General features: G+C 35.3%; 1 protein-coding gene and 1 non-coding gene across 5 annotated transcripts in view; one reads left to right on the plus strand and one right to left on the minus strand.

Moving 5' to 3' along the window:
* Mipol1 (mirror-image polydactyly 1) overlaps nucleotides 1-15,059 on the plus strand; it is a 400,912-nt gene that overhangs the window by 64,050 nt on the left and 321,803 nt on the right. For 3 of the 4 annotated variants that reach the window (XM_058584491.1, XM_058584489.1, XM_058584488.1), the window contains one exon: nucleotides 10,342-10,436. In XM_058584491.1, the coding sequence (XP_058440474.1) occupies nucleotides 10,342-10,436 (95 nt within the window). Of the gene's footprint in view, nucleotides 1-1,154; nucleotides 1,171-10,341; nucleotides 10,437-15,059 lie in introns of those variants that run through there. The other variant, XM_058584490.1, reaches the window with a different exon arrangement.
* On the minus strand, nucleotides 5,224-5,330 carry LOC124104856 (U6 spliceosomal RNA). Its single transcript, XR_006855541.1, has one exon. It is a non-coding gene; the product is annotated as a U6 spliceosomal RNA (small nuclear RNA).

The raw sequence follows: 15,059 nt of genomic DNA on the forward strand, positions 1-15,059 counted from the left end.
ACAGAAATAGAAAAAGCAATTATATATAAAATTCATCTGGAAAAATAAGAGACCCAGAATAGCTAAAGCAATTCTAAGCAGGAAGAGTGAAACAGATGGTATTGCTATACCAGATCTTAAACTATACTACAGAGCAATAGTAACAAAAACAGCATGGTACTGGCACCAAAACAGGCTGGTAGACCAATGGTACAGAATAGAGGACACAGAGACCAACCCACAAAATTACAACTGCCTTATATTAGACAAAGGTGCTAAAGGCATACAACAGAGTAAGGATAGCATCTTCAACAAATGGTGCTGGGAAAACTGGAAATCCATATGCAAGAAAATGATATTGAATCTCTTTCTCTCACCATGAACAAAAGTTAACTCAAAATGGATCAAGGATCTAGGAATCAAACCAGAGACTCTGCGTCTAATAGAAGAAAAAGTTGGCCCTAATCTCCATCACATGGGGTCAGGCCCCAATTCCTTAATAAGACACCTGTAGCACAAGAGTTAAAACCAATAATCAACAAATGGGATGAATTCAAACTAAAAAGTTTTTTCTCAGCGAGAGAAATAATATGTGAAGTGAATAGGGAGCCTACATCCTGGGAACAAATTTTTACCCCTCACACATCAGATAGAGCTCTAATCTCTAGGGTATATATAGTCTATTTTTAAGTTTAGATTTTCTACCCATATAAAAAAGAATCAAGATGCAAAATCACTTAAGAGCAAATAGCTTGTAGTTTCCTTGGCTTGGATAAACAGCAAACTGGTAAGCTGGGTCAGGACCTTAGGGGATCTAAAGTCAGAAAAGCATTCATTTCAATGCCATAAAATGTATATGTGTGAATTTATTGTTTTATAAATCAGGGTTCCTAAACAAAAGCTTTAATGACAGATAATTTCTTCTTAGAGTGGCTGTCTTGTGTACTGTTGGATATTTAACAGCATCCCTGGCTTCTACCCAGTAGATGCTAATAGCAATTCCCTTCCCAGATATGACAAATAAAACTGTCTCCAGAAATTGCCAATCTTATCTTACAGGGAAACACTGCCCCTGATTGAGAACCATTTGCTTAAGTAAAAGAACCAACATAATAGTTAAGTCTACTGAACTTTCTGGAATCATAGAATGGCAGGCCTGGAAGAGACTTCAATCAATTCTTCATGTGATAGGTGAGGAGGTTGAGGTGTGAAGAGATTGAGGGCCTTGCCTAAGTTACCAAGCTACTTAGAAGAACTTGGTGGCATAGGTAGACATTTTCTGATTTTAAAATTGGTGATATAGGCATTGATGTTTGCTACTTTTCCTATAAGGTGAATATTGTGGCAGTAATAGCCATGACCCGTTCAAAGCATCTTTTAGATGATATAACTCACTTGTCCTAAGCCAATAGTGGCTTCTCTGTCACTCTTCAAATAGAATCCAAAGTCCTAGCCATAGACCAAAAGGCCCTGACTTCTGACTACTTCTCCATACTTATTTTCCAGTCTTCTCTTTCACCCTACTCTTGTCATACCTTTTCTTTTTTTAACGTTTCTTTGAATATCCCAAGCATATTTCCATATGTGATGGTAGGAATGTTCTTTTCTTAGTCATGCCCTTGGTTTTGCTTCTTCACTTCCTCTAGCCTTTGTACAAATATTATTTTAACAGGCAGGTTTTACTCTGACTAAAGTAGCATGTTTCTCCAACCTTTTCACTCTTTACCCAACATGATTTATTTTTATTCATTGCAGTTTCAACACCTGGATATATTCTGTGTTTATTTGTATATTCTTTGTCTTTCCTTTCTCTTGAATGTCAAGTCCCATGCAAAAGTGACTAGTATACTGTCTGGCATATGGAAAGCACTTAGTAAATAATAATTCAGTGAGTAAATCACATTCAACTCAACTGAACACAACATACACTTAAGTAATCACACCCTATATTGCCTGACTATTCCCAAACAACCACTAATATAATTTCTGTCTCAGGCTGGAGTTGTGGCTCAGAGATAGAACGTTCGCCTAGCGTGTGTGAGGCACTGGGTTCAATCCTCAGCACCACAGTAAAAAATAAAGCTATTGTATCCACCTATATCTAAAAAATAAATATTTAAAAAATTTGTCTCTATGGATATGCCTATTCTGACTATTTCATAGAAAACTTTCATTTAACCTTCTATGTCTGGCTTCCTTCACTTAGCATAATGTTTTCAATATTCATCCAAGTTCTAGGATATATCAGTACTTCATTCTTTTATGGCTGAATAATATTCTATTGTGTTTATATAAAACAATTTCTTTACCCATTCATACATTGATGAATATTTGGATTGTTTCTACCTTTAGGCTGTTATGAGTAAATACTGCTACAAACCCATGTGTCTGTGTGAACATATGCTTTCATTTCTCTTGTGTATTTTCATAGGAATGAAACTGTTAGGTCAAATAGTGACTCTATGTTTAAAATTCTGAGCACCTTCCAAACTGTTTTACACAATAGCTATACTTTTTATTGATTAAAAAAATAAATGACAGCAGAATGCATTACAATTCTTATTACATGTATACAGCACAATTTTTCATATGTCTGGTTGTATATAAATTATGTTGACACCAATTCATATCTTCATACATGTACTTTGGATGATGACATCTATCACATTCCACTATCCTTGCTAATCCCCTGTCCCCTCCTTTGCCCTCCCACCCTTCTGCCCTATCTAGAATTCATCAATTCCTCCCATGCTCCCTCTCCCTACCCCACTATGAATCAGCCTCCTTATATCAGATAAAACATTCAACTTTTGTTTTTTGGGGGATTGGCTAACTTCACTTAGCATTATCTTCTCCAATGTCATCCATTTACCTGCAAATGCCATAATTTTATTCTCTTTTATTGCTGAGTAAAATTCCATTGTGTATACATGCCACATTTTTTTAATCCATTCATCCACTGAAGGGCATCTAGGTTGGCTCCACAGTTTAGCTATTGTGAATTCTGCTGCTATAAACATTGATGTGGCTGTGTCCCTGTAGTATGCTGTTTTTAAGTCTTTTGGGTATAAACCGAGGAGAGGGATAGCTGGTCAAATGGTGGTTCCATCCCCAGTTTTCCAAGGAATCTCCATACTGCTTTCCATATTGGCTGCACCAATTTGCAATCCCACCAGCAGTGTATACCTTTTTCACCACATCCTCGCCAACACTTATTTTTGTTTGTCTTTATAATAGCTGTCATTCTGACTGGAGTGAGATGATATGCATTTCTCTATTTGATTGACATGATGAACATTTTTTCATATATTTGTTGATTGATTGTATATCCTCTTCTGAGAAGTGTCTGTTCAGGTCCTTAAGTCCTTGCCCCATTTGTTGATTGTGTTTTTTTTTTTTTTTTTTGGGGGGGGGGTCTTAGCTTTTTGAGTTCTTTATATAATCTAGAGATTAGTGCTCTATCTGATGTGTGAGGGGTAAAGATTTGCTCCCAGGATGTAGCTCTCTGTTCATCTCCAGATTATTTCTTTTGTTGAGAGGAAACATTTTAGCTTGATTCCATCCCATTTATTGATTCTTGGTTTTAATTCTTGCACTATAGGAGTCTTATTAAGGAAGTCAGGGCCTAATTCAACATGATGATTAGGACCTACTTTTTCTTCTATTAGACATAGAGTCTCTGGTTTAATTCCTGGGTGCTTGACCCACTTTGAGTTGAGTTTTGTGCATGGTGAGAGATAGGAGTTTAATTTCATTTTGTTGCATATGGATTTACAGTTTTTCCAGCACCATTTGTTGAATATGCTATTTTTTCTCCAATGCATGTTTTTGGCACCTTTGTCTAATATAAGTGAATTGTAATTTTATGGGTTAGTCTTTGTGTTCTATTCTGCGCCACTGGTCTACCAGTCTGTTTTGGTGCCAATACCATGCTGTTTTTGTTACTATTGTTCTGTAGTATAATTTAAGGTCTGGTATAGTGATGTCACCTGCTTCACTTTTCCTGCTAAGGATTGCTTTAGCTATTATGAGTCTCTTATTTTTCCAGATTAATTTCATGACTGCTTTTTCTATATCTATGAGGAATGTCATTGGGATTTTGATTGGAATTGCTTTAAATCTGTATAGTGCTTTTGGTAGTATTGTCATTTTGATAATATTAATTCTGCCTATTCAAGACAAGGTAGATCTTTCCATCTTCTATGGTCTTCTTTGATTTCTTTCTTTAGGGTTTTGTAGTTTTCATTGTATAGATCTTTCACCTCTTTCATTGATTCCCAGGTATCTTATTTTTTCTTTTTTGAGGTTATTGTAAATGGGGTAATTTTCCTCATTTCCTTCTCAGAGGATTTGTCACTGACATACAGAAATGCCTTTGATTTATGGAGGTTGATTTTATATCCTACTACTTTGCTGAATTCATTTACTAGTTCTAGAAGTTTTCTGGTGGAGCTTTTTGGGTCTTCTAGGTATAGAATCATATCATCAGCAAATAGTGCTAATTTAAGTTCTTCTTTCCTATCCATATCCCTTTAATTTCTTTCGTTTGTCTAATTGCTCTGACCAGTGTTTCAAGAACTATGTTGAATAGAAGTGGTGAAAGAGGGCATCCCTGTCTTGTTCTAGTTTTTAGAGGGAATGCCTTTAATTTTTCTCCATTTAGGATGATGTTGGCCTGAGGCTTAGCACAGATAGCCTTTACAATGTTGAGATATGTTTCTGTTATCCCTAGTTTTTCTAGTGTTTTGAACATGAAAGGGTGATGTATTTTGTCAAATGCTTTTTCTGCATCTATTGAGATGATCATATGATTCTTATCTTTGAGTCTATTGATGTAATGAATTACATTTATTGATTTCCATATGTTGAACCAAACTTGCATCACAGGGATGAATCCCACTTGATCATGGTGCACAATTTTTTTTATATGTTTTTGTATTCGATTTGCCAGAATTTTATTGATAATTTTTGCATCTATGTTCATTAGAGATATTGGTCTGAAGTTTTCCTTCTTTGATGTGTCTTTGCCTGGTTTGGGTTATATTGGCCTCATAGAATGAATCTGGAAGTGCTGCCTCTTTCTCTATTTCCTGAAATAAATTGTAGAGTATTGGTATTAGTTCTTCTTTAAAGGTCTTGTAGAATTCGGCTGTGTATACATCCAGTCCTGGGCTTTTCATGGTTGGTAAGGTTCTGATGGAGTCTTGTATTTCCTCAGTTGATATTGGTCTGTTTACATTGTCTAAAAACATGGAACACTTCATGAATTTGTGTGTCATCCTTGCGCAGGTGTCATGCTAATCTTCTCTGTATTGTCCCAATTTTAGTATATGTGCTGCTGAAGTGAGCACCACAGTAGCTAAACTACATCATACTTCCACCAGCAATATATGAACATTTCCACTCTGCATCCCTTACAATATTCATTTTTTCTTTTTTTAAATTATAGCTATTATAGTAGCACAAAGATATAAAGTGGTATCACTTTGTAGATTTGATGCGTATTTCCTTAATGATCAATGAAGTCATGTGCTTGTTGGCCATTTGTATATCTTTGTGTAATGTCTATTTAAGCCTATTTTTTAATTGGATTGTCTTTTGGTTATTGAGTTATTAAGAATTATTTACATACTCTGGATACTAAGACCTTATGAGATATATGAAATGAAAGTATTTCTTCCCATTATGTGGGCTGTTTTTTTTTTTTTTCATTTTCTTGATAACTTCCCTTGATGCACAAAAGTTTTAAATTTTGATAAAACCCAACTCCTCTACTTGTTTTTTGGCTGCTCATGCTTTTGATGTCAACCTAAGATTCACTATCAAATCTAAAGTCAAGATTTACCTCCACATTTTAGCTATGGAGTTTTTGCTCTTATATTTATATCAATGATTAACTTTGAGTTAAGTTTTGCATATGAAGTAAAATTAAGGGTCCAAATTCATAATTTTGCATATGGTTATCCAGGTGTCCCAGCATGGTTTATTGAAGAGATTTTTCTTTCTCAGTTGAATGATATTGGCAACATTTTTGAAAATTAATTGGCCATAGATATTTGTATTTCTTTCTGGGCTCTATATTTTATTAGTCTATATGTCTGTTATGGTTTAGATATGAGATATCCCCCAAAAGATCATGTGTGAAACAATGCAGGAGTTTTCAGAGGTGAAATGATTGTATTATTAGATGTGTTACATAATCAGGGAATTAAACTGCCAATATGGATTACCTGGGTAGAAATTGTAAACAGGCTAGGTGTAGCTGGAGGAAGAAGGTCACTGGAGAAGTGCCTTTGGTGTTTATATTTTGTACCTGGTGAACGGAACTCTCTGCTTCATGATAGTCATGTCCTGATCTGTTTCTTCTTCCATAATAGTCTGCTTCATCTTGGGCCCAGAGCTATGGAGTTGGTGGCCCCTGAACTAAACTTCTGAAACCATCAGCCAAAATAAACTTTTCCTACTTTAAAGTTGTTTTTTCCCCCAGGTTTTTGGTCACAGTGACAAAAAAAAACTGACTGAAACAATATCTGTCCTTATGGCTATATCATTCTGTTTTGATCAATGTAACTTTGTAGTGAGTTTTGAAATCAAGAATGTCATTTCAGCCTGCAAAACTGCCTTTAGCATTTCTTATAGGGAGATCTTGATTTTTCTTTATATAGGAATGTCTTAAATTCTTTATTTTTGAAAGATAGATCTGCCAGGGATAGGATTGTTAGTGTTTTTATTTTTCCTTCAACACATTGTTGCACTGATCCTTAAGGAAATGCACATCAAAACTACAAAGTGATTCCACTTTATATCTTTGTGATACTATAATGGGTATAATAAAAAAAAGGAAAAAATGAGTATTGTAAGGGATGTAGAGTGGGAATGCGCATATATTGCTGGGGGAACTATGATGTAGTATAGCTACTGTGTAAAACAGTTCGGTAGATGCTCAGAATTTTAAATATAGAGTCACTATTTGACCCACCAGTTCTATTCCTAATTAAATATATCAAGTACTGCCTCTGGCATCCATGATTTCTGACAAATCAGTTGTTAATCTCATTGGGGATACTCTTTGGTGATTTGCTTCTGTCTTACTGCTTTCTAGATTTTCTCTTCATTTTTGGAGTTTTATTTTAATAAACCTCAGTGTGACACTCTTATTATCAATCTTCATCTTCATTGATGTGTAGGTTTCTATTAGTCTGATCAGGATGTCATAACAGAGTAACATCAACTGGCTGGGTAAACAACAGAAATGTATTGTATCACAGTTCTAGAAGCTATTGGTCCAAAAAAAAAAAACAAGTGTCAGCAGGGTTGGTTTCTAGGGAGATCTCTATTCCTGGCTTGCAGAAGGCTACCTTCTCACTGTGACTTCACATGTGGCCTTTTCTCAGTGTGTGCATGAAAAGAGAGATCTCTGTGTCCCTTCCTTTTCTTATAAGGACACTTGTATTAATATATTAAGGTCCCATCCTTATTGCTGCATTTAACTTCAATTACCTCCTTAAAGGCTTCTTCTCAAAATACAGTTACACTCAAAATAAAGCCCTACAGGATTAGGGCTTTAACATAAAATTATTTGGGGTGGGGGATTCATAACAAGGTTCATCAAATTTAGGAAGAATCTGTCCATGACTCATTGAAATCATTCCGCATCTATTTCTTTTCTCCTGGGACTTATGTGATACATGAAGTGATAAACCTGATGGTTTCTCTTAAGTCTCTTAGGCTCTGTTTATTTTCCTTCATTCCTTTTCTTTTCTGATCCCTCAGTGGCCCACAAGGCAGATCAACATACACAACCAAGATTTTTTGGAGGACAAAGTTCTTATTGTCTGCTTTGTTACCAGCCATTTCTACAAGGAATGTGGCCCACTATCTCCAAGGTCCCCTGCCATGGGAATAGTGGTGAGGGGGAAAGATGCTGCTATGCAAAACTGAAATTCACCAGCCATATTCACACTCCCTGGAGATACTACAATTGTGCAACTAGATCTTAGAGTTCCAAAAGAACTGATTCTTGTAATTCTTGCTAGCTCAAGAGTTTTACTAGAAGGACCAATTTCTTGAGTCTCTTGTTATACAATCATGATGCTACTGAGACACATAGAATTTTTAGAACTTTTTACTGATTTACCTCTCTGCACATTCTAGTGTCAGGCACAAAATTAAGTGACAACTACTCAATGACTATGAGGAGACTGAGAAACAAAAAGAAATAACAACAAGAAAAACACAGAAGTCATTTGATGCACAGTAGTGTAGTTAAATCTGAACATTTCATTAGACTAGGGATCATTTTCGTTTTTTTAAGAAGTTGGCCAAATCTGAGGTTAGAATACAGGTTATGGTCAGACTGAAAAGACTTAAGAAATTTAAATATTATCCCCTAGCATAGGATAGTAACTATCAAAGGCTTTTAATCAGGGGTTTAGCATAAGCAGGATTTGATCTGTACCCTGTACTTTATACTTCACTGTTTAATATTTAAAATCATGTTTAAAATATAAAAATGGGTATATATTTCCAAGCACAGCATCAGTAAAGACCAAGTTCAAAAGAAGGAGAGGCTTCTTTGACATTGCTGACAGCAAGAAAGATTTTCAAAGGTATTTTCAGGGGGAAATCTAAGAAGGTACAGGCATATCATGAGAGTTATGATGAGAAACCAGAACTGAGGATAATGCAGTAGAGAATGAGGACCTCAAACTGGGTTTTAGTTCTGACTTTGCCATACCTAGCTATTATTTAAAAAGTCAGACTCCTAAACTTTTGTTTCTTCCTCTACATAGACATTTTTTTCAAGCCCTTATCTTGCTTGATCACTCAAGAGCATTCTACAGTTAACTTTTCTTTCTTTGATATATAGCACTCCCTGTTAAAATTTTTTATCTTTCTCCTTTTTTGACTGCTCTTTCCTTTATCACCTTTAAAGGCTTATCCTTCTCTACCTGACCATTAAGTGTTGGAGTCCTTTGTTCTGTTATTACTTGATAACATTCCCTCATCTTTCTCTATGTATACTGGTTCTTGGTTTTTCCTCCTGTTACAATGGGAAAAAATTACTTGTAACTATAAAGTATCTAATCAATTAAGACACAAAAGATCACATATAGTATGATTCCATCTATATGATATCTAAATAGATGAATCCAAGAAGGCAGAAAGCAGAATGTAGGGGTGAGGAGGAGGGTGGGATGGAGAATAACTGCTTAATGAGTACAAGGTTTCTTTATGGGGTATCAACCTAAATAACAACAGAGACTCTCAAAGAAAATGAGTTCATTCAGTAGTAAGCAGAGGATTATAATCTGGGATACACATGCTATAGTGGACCATGGGACTCAGGTAGACTGAGAAAAGAGGAAAGTTTTAAAGGCAAAACAGAGAAGTATATGTTATTATTATTATTATTTAAACAAAGAGATCCTTAGTGGAGACAGTGTATAAGGAAAGTGTTCTTGTACATCCAGCTATCTGTTCTTGTGACTCCTGTAACAAGCTTCAGTTTGGAAAGTCCTTGGGAAAAGTTACTACTACAGGGAGTCTTTGTAATAGTTTTTATCATAGTTTTATCATGTAAGAGGGCCCTCCTTCATAACCTCCTGTTTCTTTATTTGGTTGAGGTTGGACACAAGTGACTTCATTTAGATTTCTGACAACCTACAGAGGAGTAGTTAAAATGCTCTGACACTATATAGAGATGATGGTTACACAAAACTATGAATGTACAAAATGCCACTGAATTATTAATTTTAAAATGGTTAATGTTATGCAAAATTTACTTCAATACATAATGAAAAAGCCTATCCCCACAGGTTTTGTTATATATTTACCCTTCTCTACTAATCATAAATGATGATAGGAAGTCCCATACTGTCAGTTTCTCACTTTCTATCTGATGAGGCTCATCAATGTACAAATATGCTCGAATATCTTATATCTTAAATAACAACAATAAGACAAAATATCCCTTCTGTATAGTTCATCTGGTGAACTTAATATAAATAAATAAATAAATATATAAATATATATATATATATATATATATATATATATATATATATATATCTCAATTCCCAGTCTCCACTCCAGACCAAATGATCAAAAGCTGGGACAGAGGACATCAGACATCCATATTTTAACTGGGGTTGAAAGTATTTCTGATTTATAATGGTCATCCAATTGGTATCTATCAGGAAAGCTTTTAGCTCTAAATAATAGATAATCTACTCACAAGAGTCTCAATAATAAGGTTTTAGCTTTTAATCTCATATACAAGAAGTTAGAGTAGGCAGTCCAAACCTGGTACAACAGCTTACCAATATCATTACAAACCAAATCTTTTCCTTTCTCTTCCAGGTGTCATTCGAAGATACTAGCTCTTTACCATCCATCTGGATGATCAGGATGGCTGCCAGGTGTCATGGCTTCATTCCAACATCCCAAACAGAAAGGTCAGAGAGAGAACCTTTCTTTTCACAAGGCTCTGTTTATTCTGGAAAGGTAGTCCTCCACTTGACTTTCCATTATACTATATTTCATTAGCTAGAGTAGATAGTATGCCACCCTTAATCCCATTACCAGGAAAAGAACCCCAGAGTTAATATAAGGGGATGAGGCTACTTTTGAGACAGGGAGCAGGGTAGTTACTCTTTGAGAGCAATAGATCTTTACTAGCTATAAAACTGGAGTTTTGTTAATGGGAGGAAAAGAGGTGTAATGTCTGTTGCTTAGAAAACATACTGTTTTACCATTTATCTGTTGTCTGTCACAGAAATATCAAAAGAATTGACTGTGCAGCATTTGCTATGTCCTTACCAACTATTTTTTCCCAAACCCACTTTTTTTTGTGGGGGGGGATAGTGGAGGGATACCAGGGATTGAACTCAGGGCCATTCAACCACTGAGCCACATTCTCAGCCTTATTTTGTATTTTATTTAGAGACAGGGTCTCACTGAATTGCTTTAGCACCTTGCTAAATTGCTGAGGATGGCTTTGAACTCAAGATCCTCCTGCTTCAGCTTCCCAAACTGCTGGGATTATAGGAATGTGCACTGCACCTGGCATTCTCTCAAACCCACCTTAAACTATCTTCCATCAGACCAATTCACTGAAACTATTTTTTATCAATGTCACCAATCATAGCTGTATTGCAAAGTCCAAAGGTCACTTCCTTGCCTTCACTTTAGTGAAACTTCCAGCAACATTTGAAAACAATGACCAGTCTCTTAAGGCACTGTCTCTTCTTGGCTACTATGACACAGTACTTTCCTGGATTTCTTCTTCCTTTATTATATAATTCTCTAATGTTCCTCTCCCGTTAGTTAACCTATAGAGAGACTGAAGTCCTCCAGAGGCTGAATCCCACTCTCTTCTTTTGTTTACCTATATTTTCCTCTCTGGTAATCATATGCAAGCCCTACACTGATGTACCTACACTGATGACTCCACCTGCCTTATTTCCAACCATGGAAATATCAAACCATCCCTGAGGCACAGAACTGTATAACAAATTATCTGTGTTAATATCTCTACTTGGGTATCAAAAAGAAAAAGAAAGAAAGGAAGGAAGGAAGGGAGGAATAGATAGCTCAAACTATCTTGTAGTCCTTAAACCCTTTCTCCTCCTATATTTCCTAATTCTGAAATGGGATCACTATCCATCCAATAGTTCTAACCAAAAACATAGTTGCATTAAGAATAAAATCAAACTTACTGGGTTCTATAATAATGGTATGCCTTTATGTATTTGTCTTATTCTATTTTGCCTTACACCTAATTCTGATCCAACACAATAATCTTTCTGATTTTGAATATGTTAAGCTTGGTCTGCCTCATGAGTTTTGAATTTGAAGAAATGAAATACCACCATAAATCTTTGAAAATGTCTAAACCCAAACCTCTGGAGGTATGGAGCAATAAGAACTCTTGTTAATTGCTTGTGGGAATGCAATTAGTATGGCGACTCTGAAAGACAGTATGGTAGTTTTTTATAAAACTAAACACAGGCTTGCCATATGATCCAGCAATTGAACTTTTGGTAGTTGCCCATATGAATTATATACTTCTGTCCACACTTGCACATGGATGTCCATAGTGACTTTATTCCCAATTGCTAAAACTTGGAAGAAACTAAGATGTCCTTTAATTAGTAAGTAGATAAACAAATTTTAGTACATTCATACAATGGAATATTATTCAGCAATAAAAAGAAATATGCTATTAAGTCATAAAAGGACATGTGGGAACCTTAAATGCATATTGATCAGTGAAAGAAGTCAGTCCAAAAAGGCTACAAACCATACCAATTCTATGACATTCAGGAAAAAGGAAAAAAAAATGATAGTGATAGTAACGATCACTGGTTGTAAAGGACTGTCAGGGGTTCCAGGGGAGGGAGGGAAAGATAAATAGGTGGAGCACAGGGATGTTTTAGAATAGTAAAACTATTCTAATACTATAATAATGGACACATTATAATGCAGTTGGTGAACTCTATAGAACAATACAACACCAAGAGTAACCCCTAATGTAAACCATGGACTTTAGTTAATTTAATATCAGTATTAGTTCATCAATTGTAAACAATATACCATACCAATGCATGATGTTAATAACAGGGGAAATCATGGGGAAAGGGGGGGTATATGAGAACTCTGTACAACCTGTTCAATTTTGTAAACCTAAAACTGCTTTAAAAAATAAGTCTATTCCCACTACCACCAAAATAAATAAGTAAATAAATCTGTTGGGGTTGGAGTATCACTCAGTGGTAGAGTGCTTACCTGACAGGTGAAAGGCCCTGAGTTCAATCCCCAGTACTGCATTTAAAAACAAAAAGTCAGTTAAAAAAAATGAATCATGATCTTTAGACAGGTGATTTATAAAAGGATTACATGATAGATAAGAATGCTATGGGACTGAATTTCAAAATTTTAATAGTAGCTTTAACAATTGCTGTTAATTATTCTTAATATTTTTATCTCCAGGCCATTCCAGAACACATCCTTACATATGAAATTGTACATCTGACTGCTGAAGAACTCCTCTTAAATTTCCCAATGACTCAAATTCATTCTGTCGAAAAATTAACTTTCTTATTCACTCATTCTTCTATGAACTCCCTTTTTCTCAGTTGTTATTAAAATCTTCAAACTTTATTTTCTACTTCTTCAATTCATCCTTTTCCATTTATCGTGCCCTACTGCATACATTTTATCATTTTTACCTTGGATTAAATAGGCTTGCTACCATGGGAATTTTGATTATGAAATATATCTTCCAAATTGATGATTTGTCTAAAGTACAAATCTAACTATACCATTACCTTTAATTTTTAATTCCTATTAACTATAGAATCGAACCAGAGTACTACAATGAAATACTTCATAATCTCTACAACCTCATTTCCCACCATTTTTCATCTTGAATTCCATATTGTAGTAATCCTAAAGTGCTTACAATTACCAAAAGTATCTTATCTCCATATTGATTCCTCTACAAAGAATTCTATTTTCTCTGCACCTTTACTCCCTTTTTGCCTTGCTAAGTTCTATCCATACTTAAAGAAGAGTGAGACATTAACTCCTCCAGTTTTCCTTGATTCTGTCCTTCTCATACTTTAAAATTCCTCACCCAAAGTCATCCAAAGCCATTTTTCAGATAACTCTTAGCAGGATGGAGAATGAAGAAATGTGTGTATGTGGATAGGGGTAGTGGTGGAGAGGAGTGGGGAAAAATTATCTATTGTGGTATAAAAAGTTGCAGAAAGAGCATTAATGAATACCTGAATTGGAAATGGGATAAGGGAGAATTAGGTCTAAAGTTTGAACTCATTACATAAAAGAGAGAGAAGGAAAAAAAAAAAAACAGGTTACTGAAGAAAACAGTTTTTTCTTTACTCTGGAGATTTTAGAAATTCAGAAAATGGGCTTCAAAAACTGAGGCAAAATGAATCTTTACCCAACAAAAGCTATTATCACTTTCTCTAAATTCATCCTAATTTATTATTTGGTGTCAATTTTCTCAATTTTGTAGTCCTTGGCCCTCTCATTTCTTTAAGTAAGAAAAGAAACTTTCCCTCCTTTAATTACACATCATTTGATTTGACACTAACCATTACTTCAAGTCATTTTTCCTGATTATAATGTCCTTTTTGATTGGAGTCTCTGTTCTGACAAACTTACAGCCCCTCTTTTTTTGTCTCAAAATATTTATGATTGTGTCCACAAATATCTGATTGAATCCAGATGTAAAGCCAAAACAAAAACAAAAAACAAAACATTTCAAGGCTGAATCTATAACAAACCCCTCCAGAGTACTGTTTATTCTTTACCATATAAATAACAACATTATGTATTTTAACCTCTTTTGGTCCAACTCTTTACATGGTTTTTACAGTTACTAAAGTCTAAGTTCCTCTTATTAAATTTAACCACTAACTTGGGGGTCCATCAACACTTTATATTATCCCTATTCTCTGGGGATGTGTAAAAAAATATTCTTTATTCAGGAACCCAAAGAGTGCCTGGCACATAGTATGTTCTGAATAAATACTTGTGTGTCCAACAGATTAATGAGTAACAGGAGTTAAAGAGATATTTATAAATGCAATTCTGATTTGTGGAACACTTTTGAATCACTACTGGCTCATTTTCTGGGTCCTGATAAAACTCTTAATATTATTCTACAATTAAAGATATCTTTGGCTTTCTATTGTTTCAACAGAGTGGTAGGCGAATTGTTTTTTTTTTGTTGTTGTTTTATTAAATTCTGGAAGGCTCAACATTCTGTGAATCCACATAATGTGAAAATTCAGATTTCCTTCCAGGACTTAAAAAAGTCACCAGCTCCAAAATTTTAGCCTGAAGCATTTTTTGGAGAGAGCCTAGGTGTCACTTTTGCTTGCCTGTGCCCTTTCCATTCGACCTTCACTGCGCCACAGGCCCGGCCCCTCCACCACACACTCTATTCCCACACTCTCTCCCCTCCAGCCACACACACAACCACACAGTTCCGCCAAGTCTCCCTAAGCCTTCCTCCAACCAGATTAGGTTTTGTCGGGGCACTATTTTGC

The sequence above is a fragment of the Marmota monax genome, unplaced genomic scaffold (assembly GCF_021218885.2).
Source record: "Marmota monax isolate L192 unplaced genomic scaffold, Marmota_monax_Labrador192_F-V1.1 WCK01_AAM20220418_F8-fsc00001, whole genome shotgun sequence".
Classification (NCBI taxonomy): Eukaryota; Metazoa; Chordata; class Mammalia; order Rodentia; family Sciuridae; genus Marmota; species Marmota monax.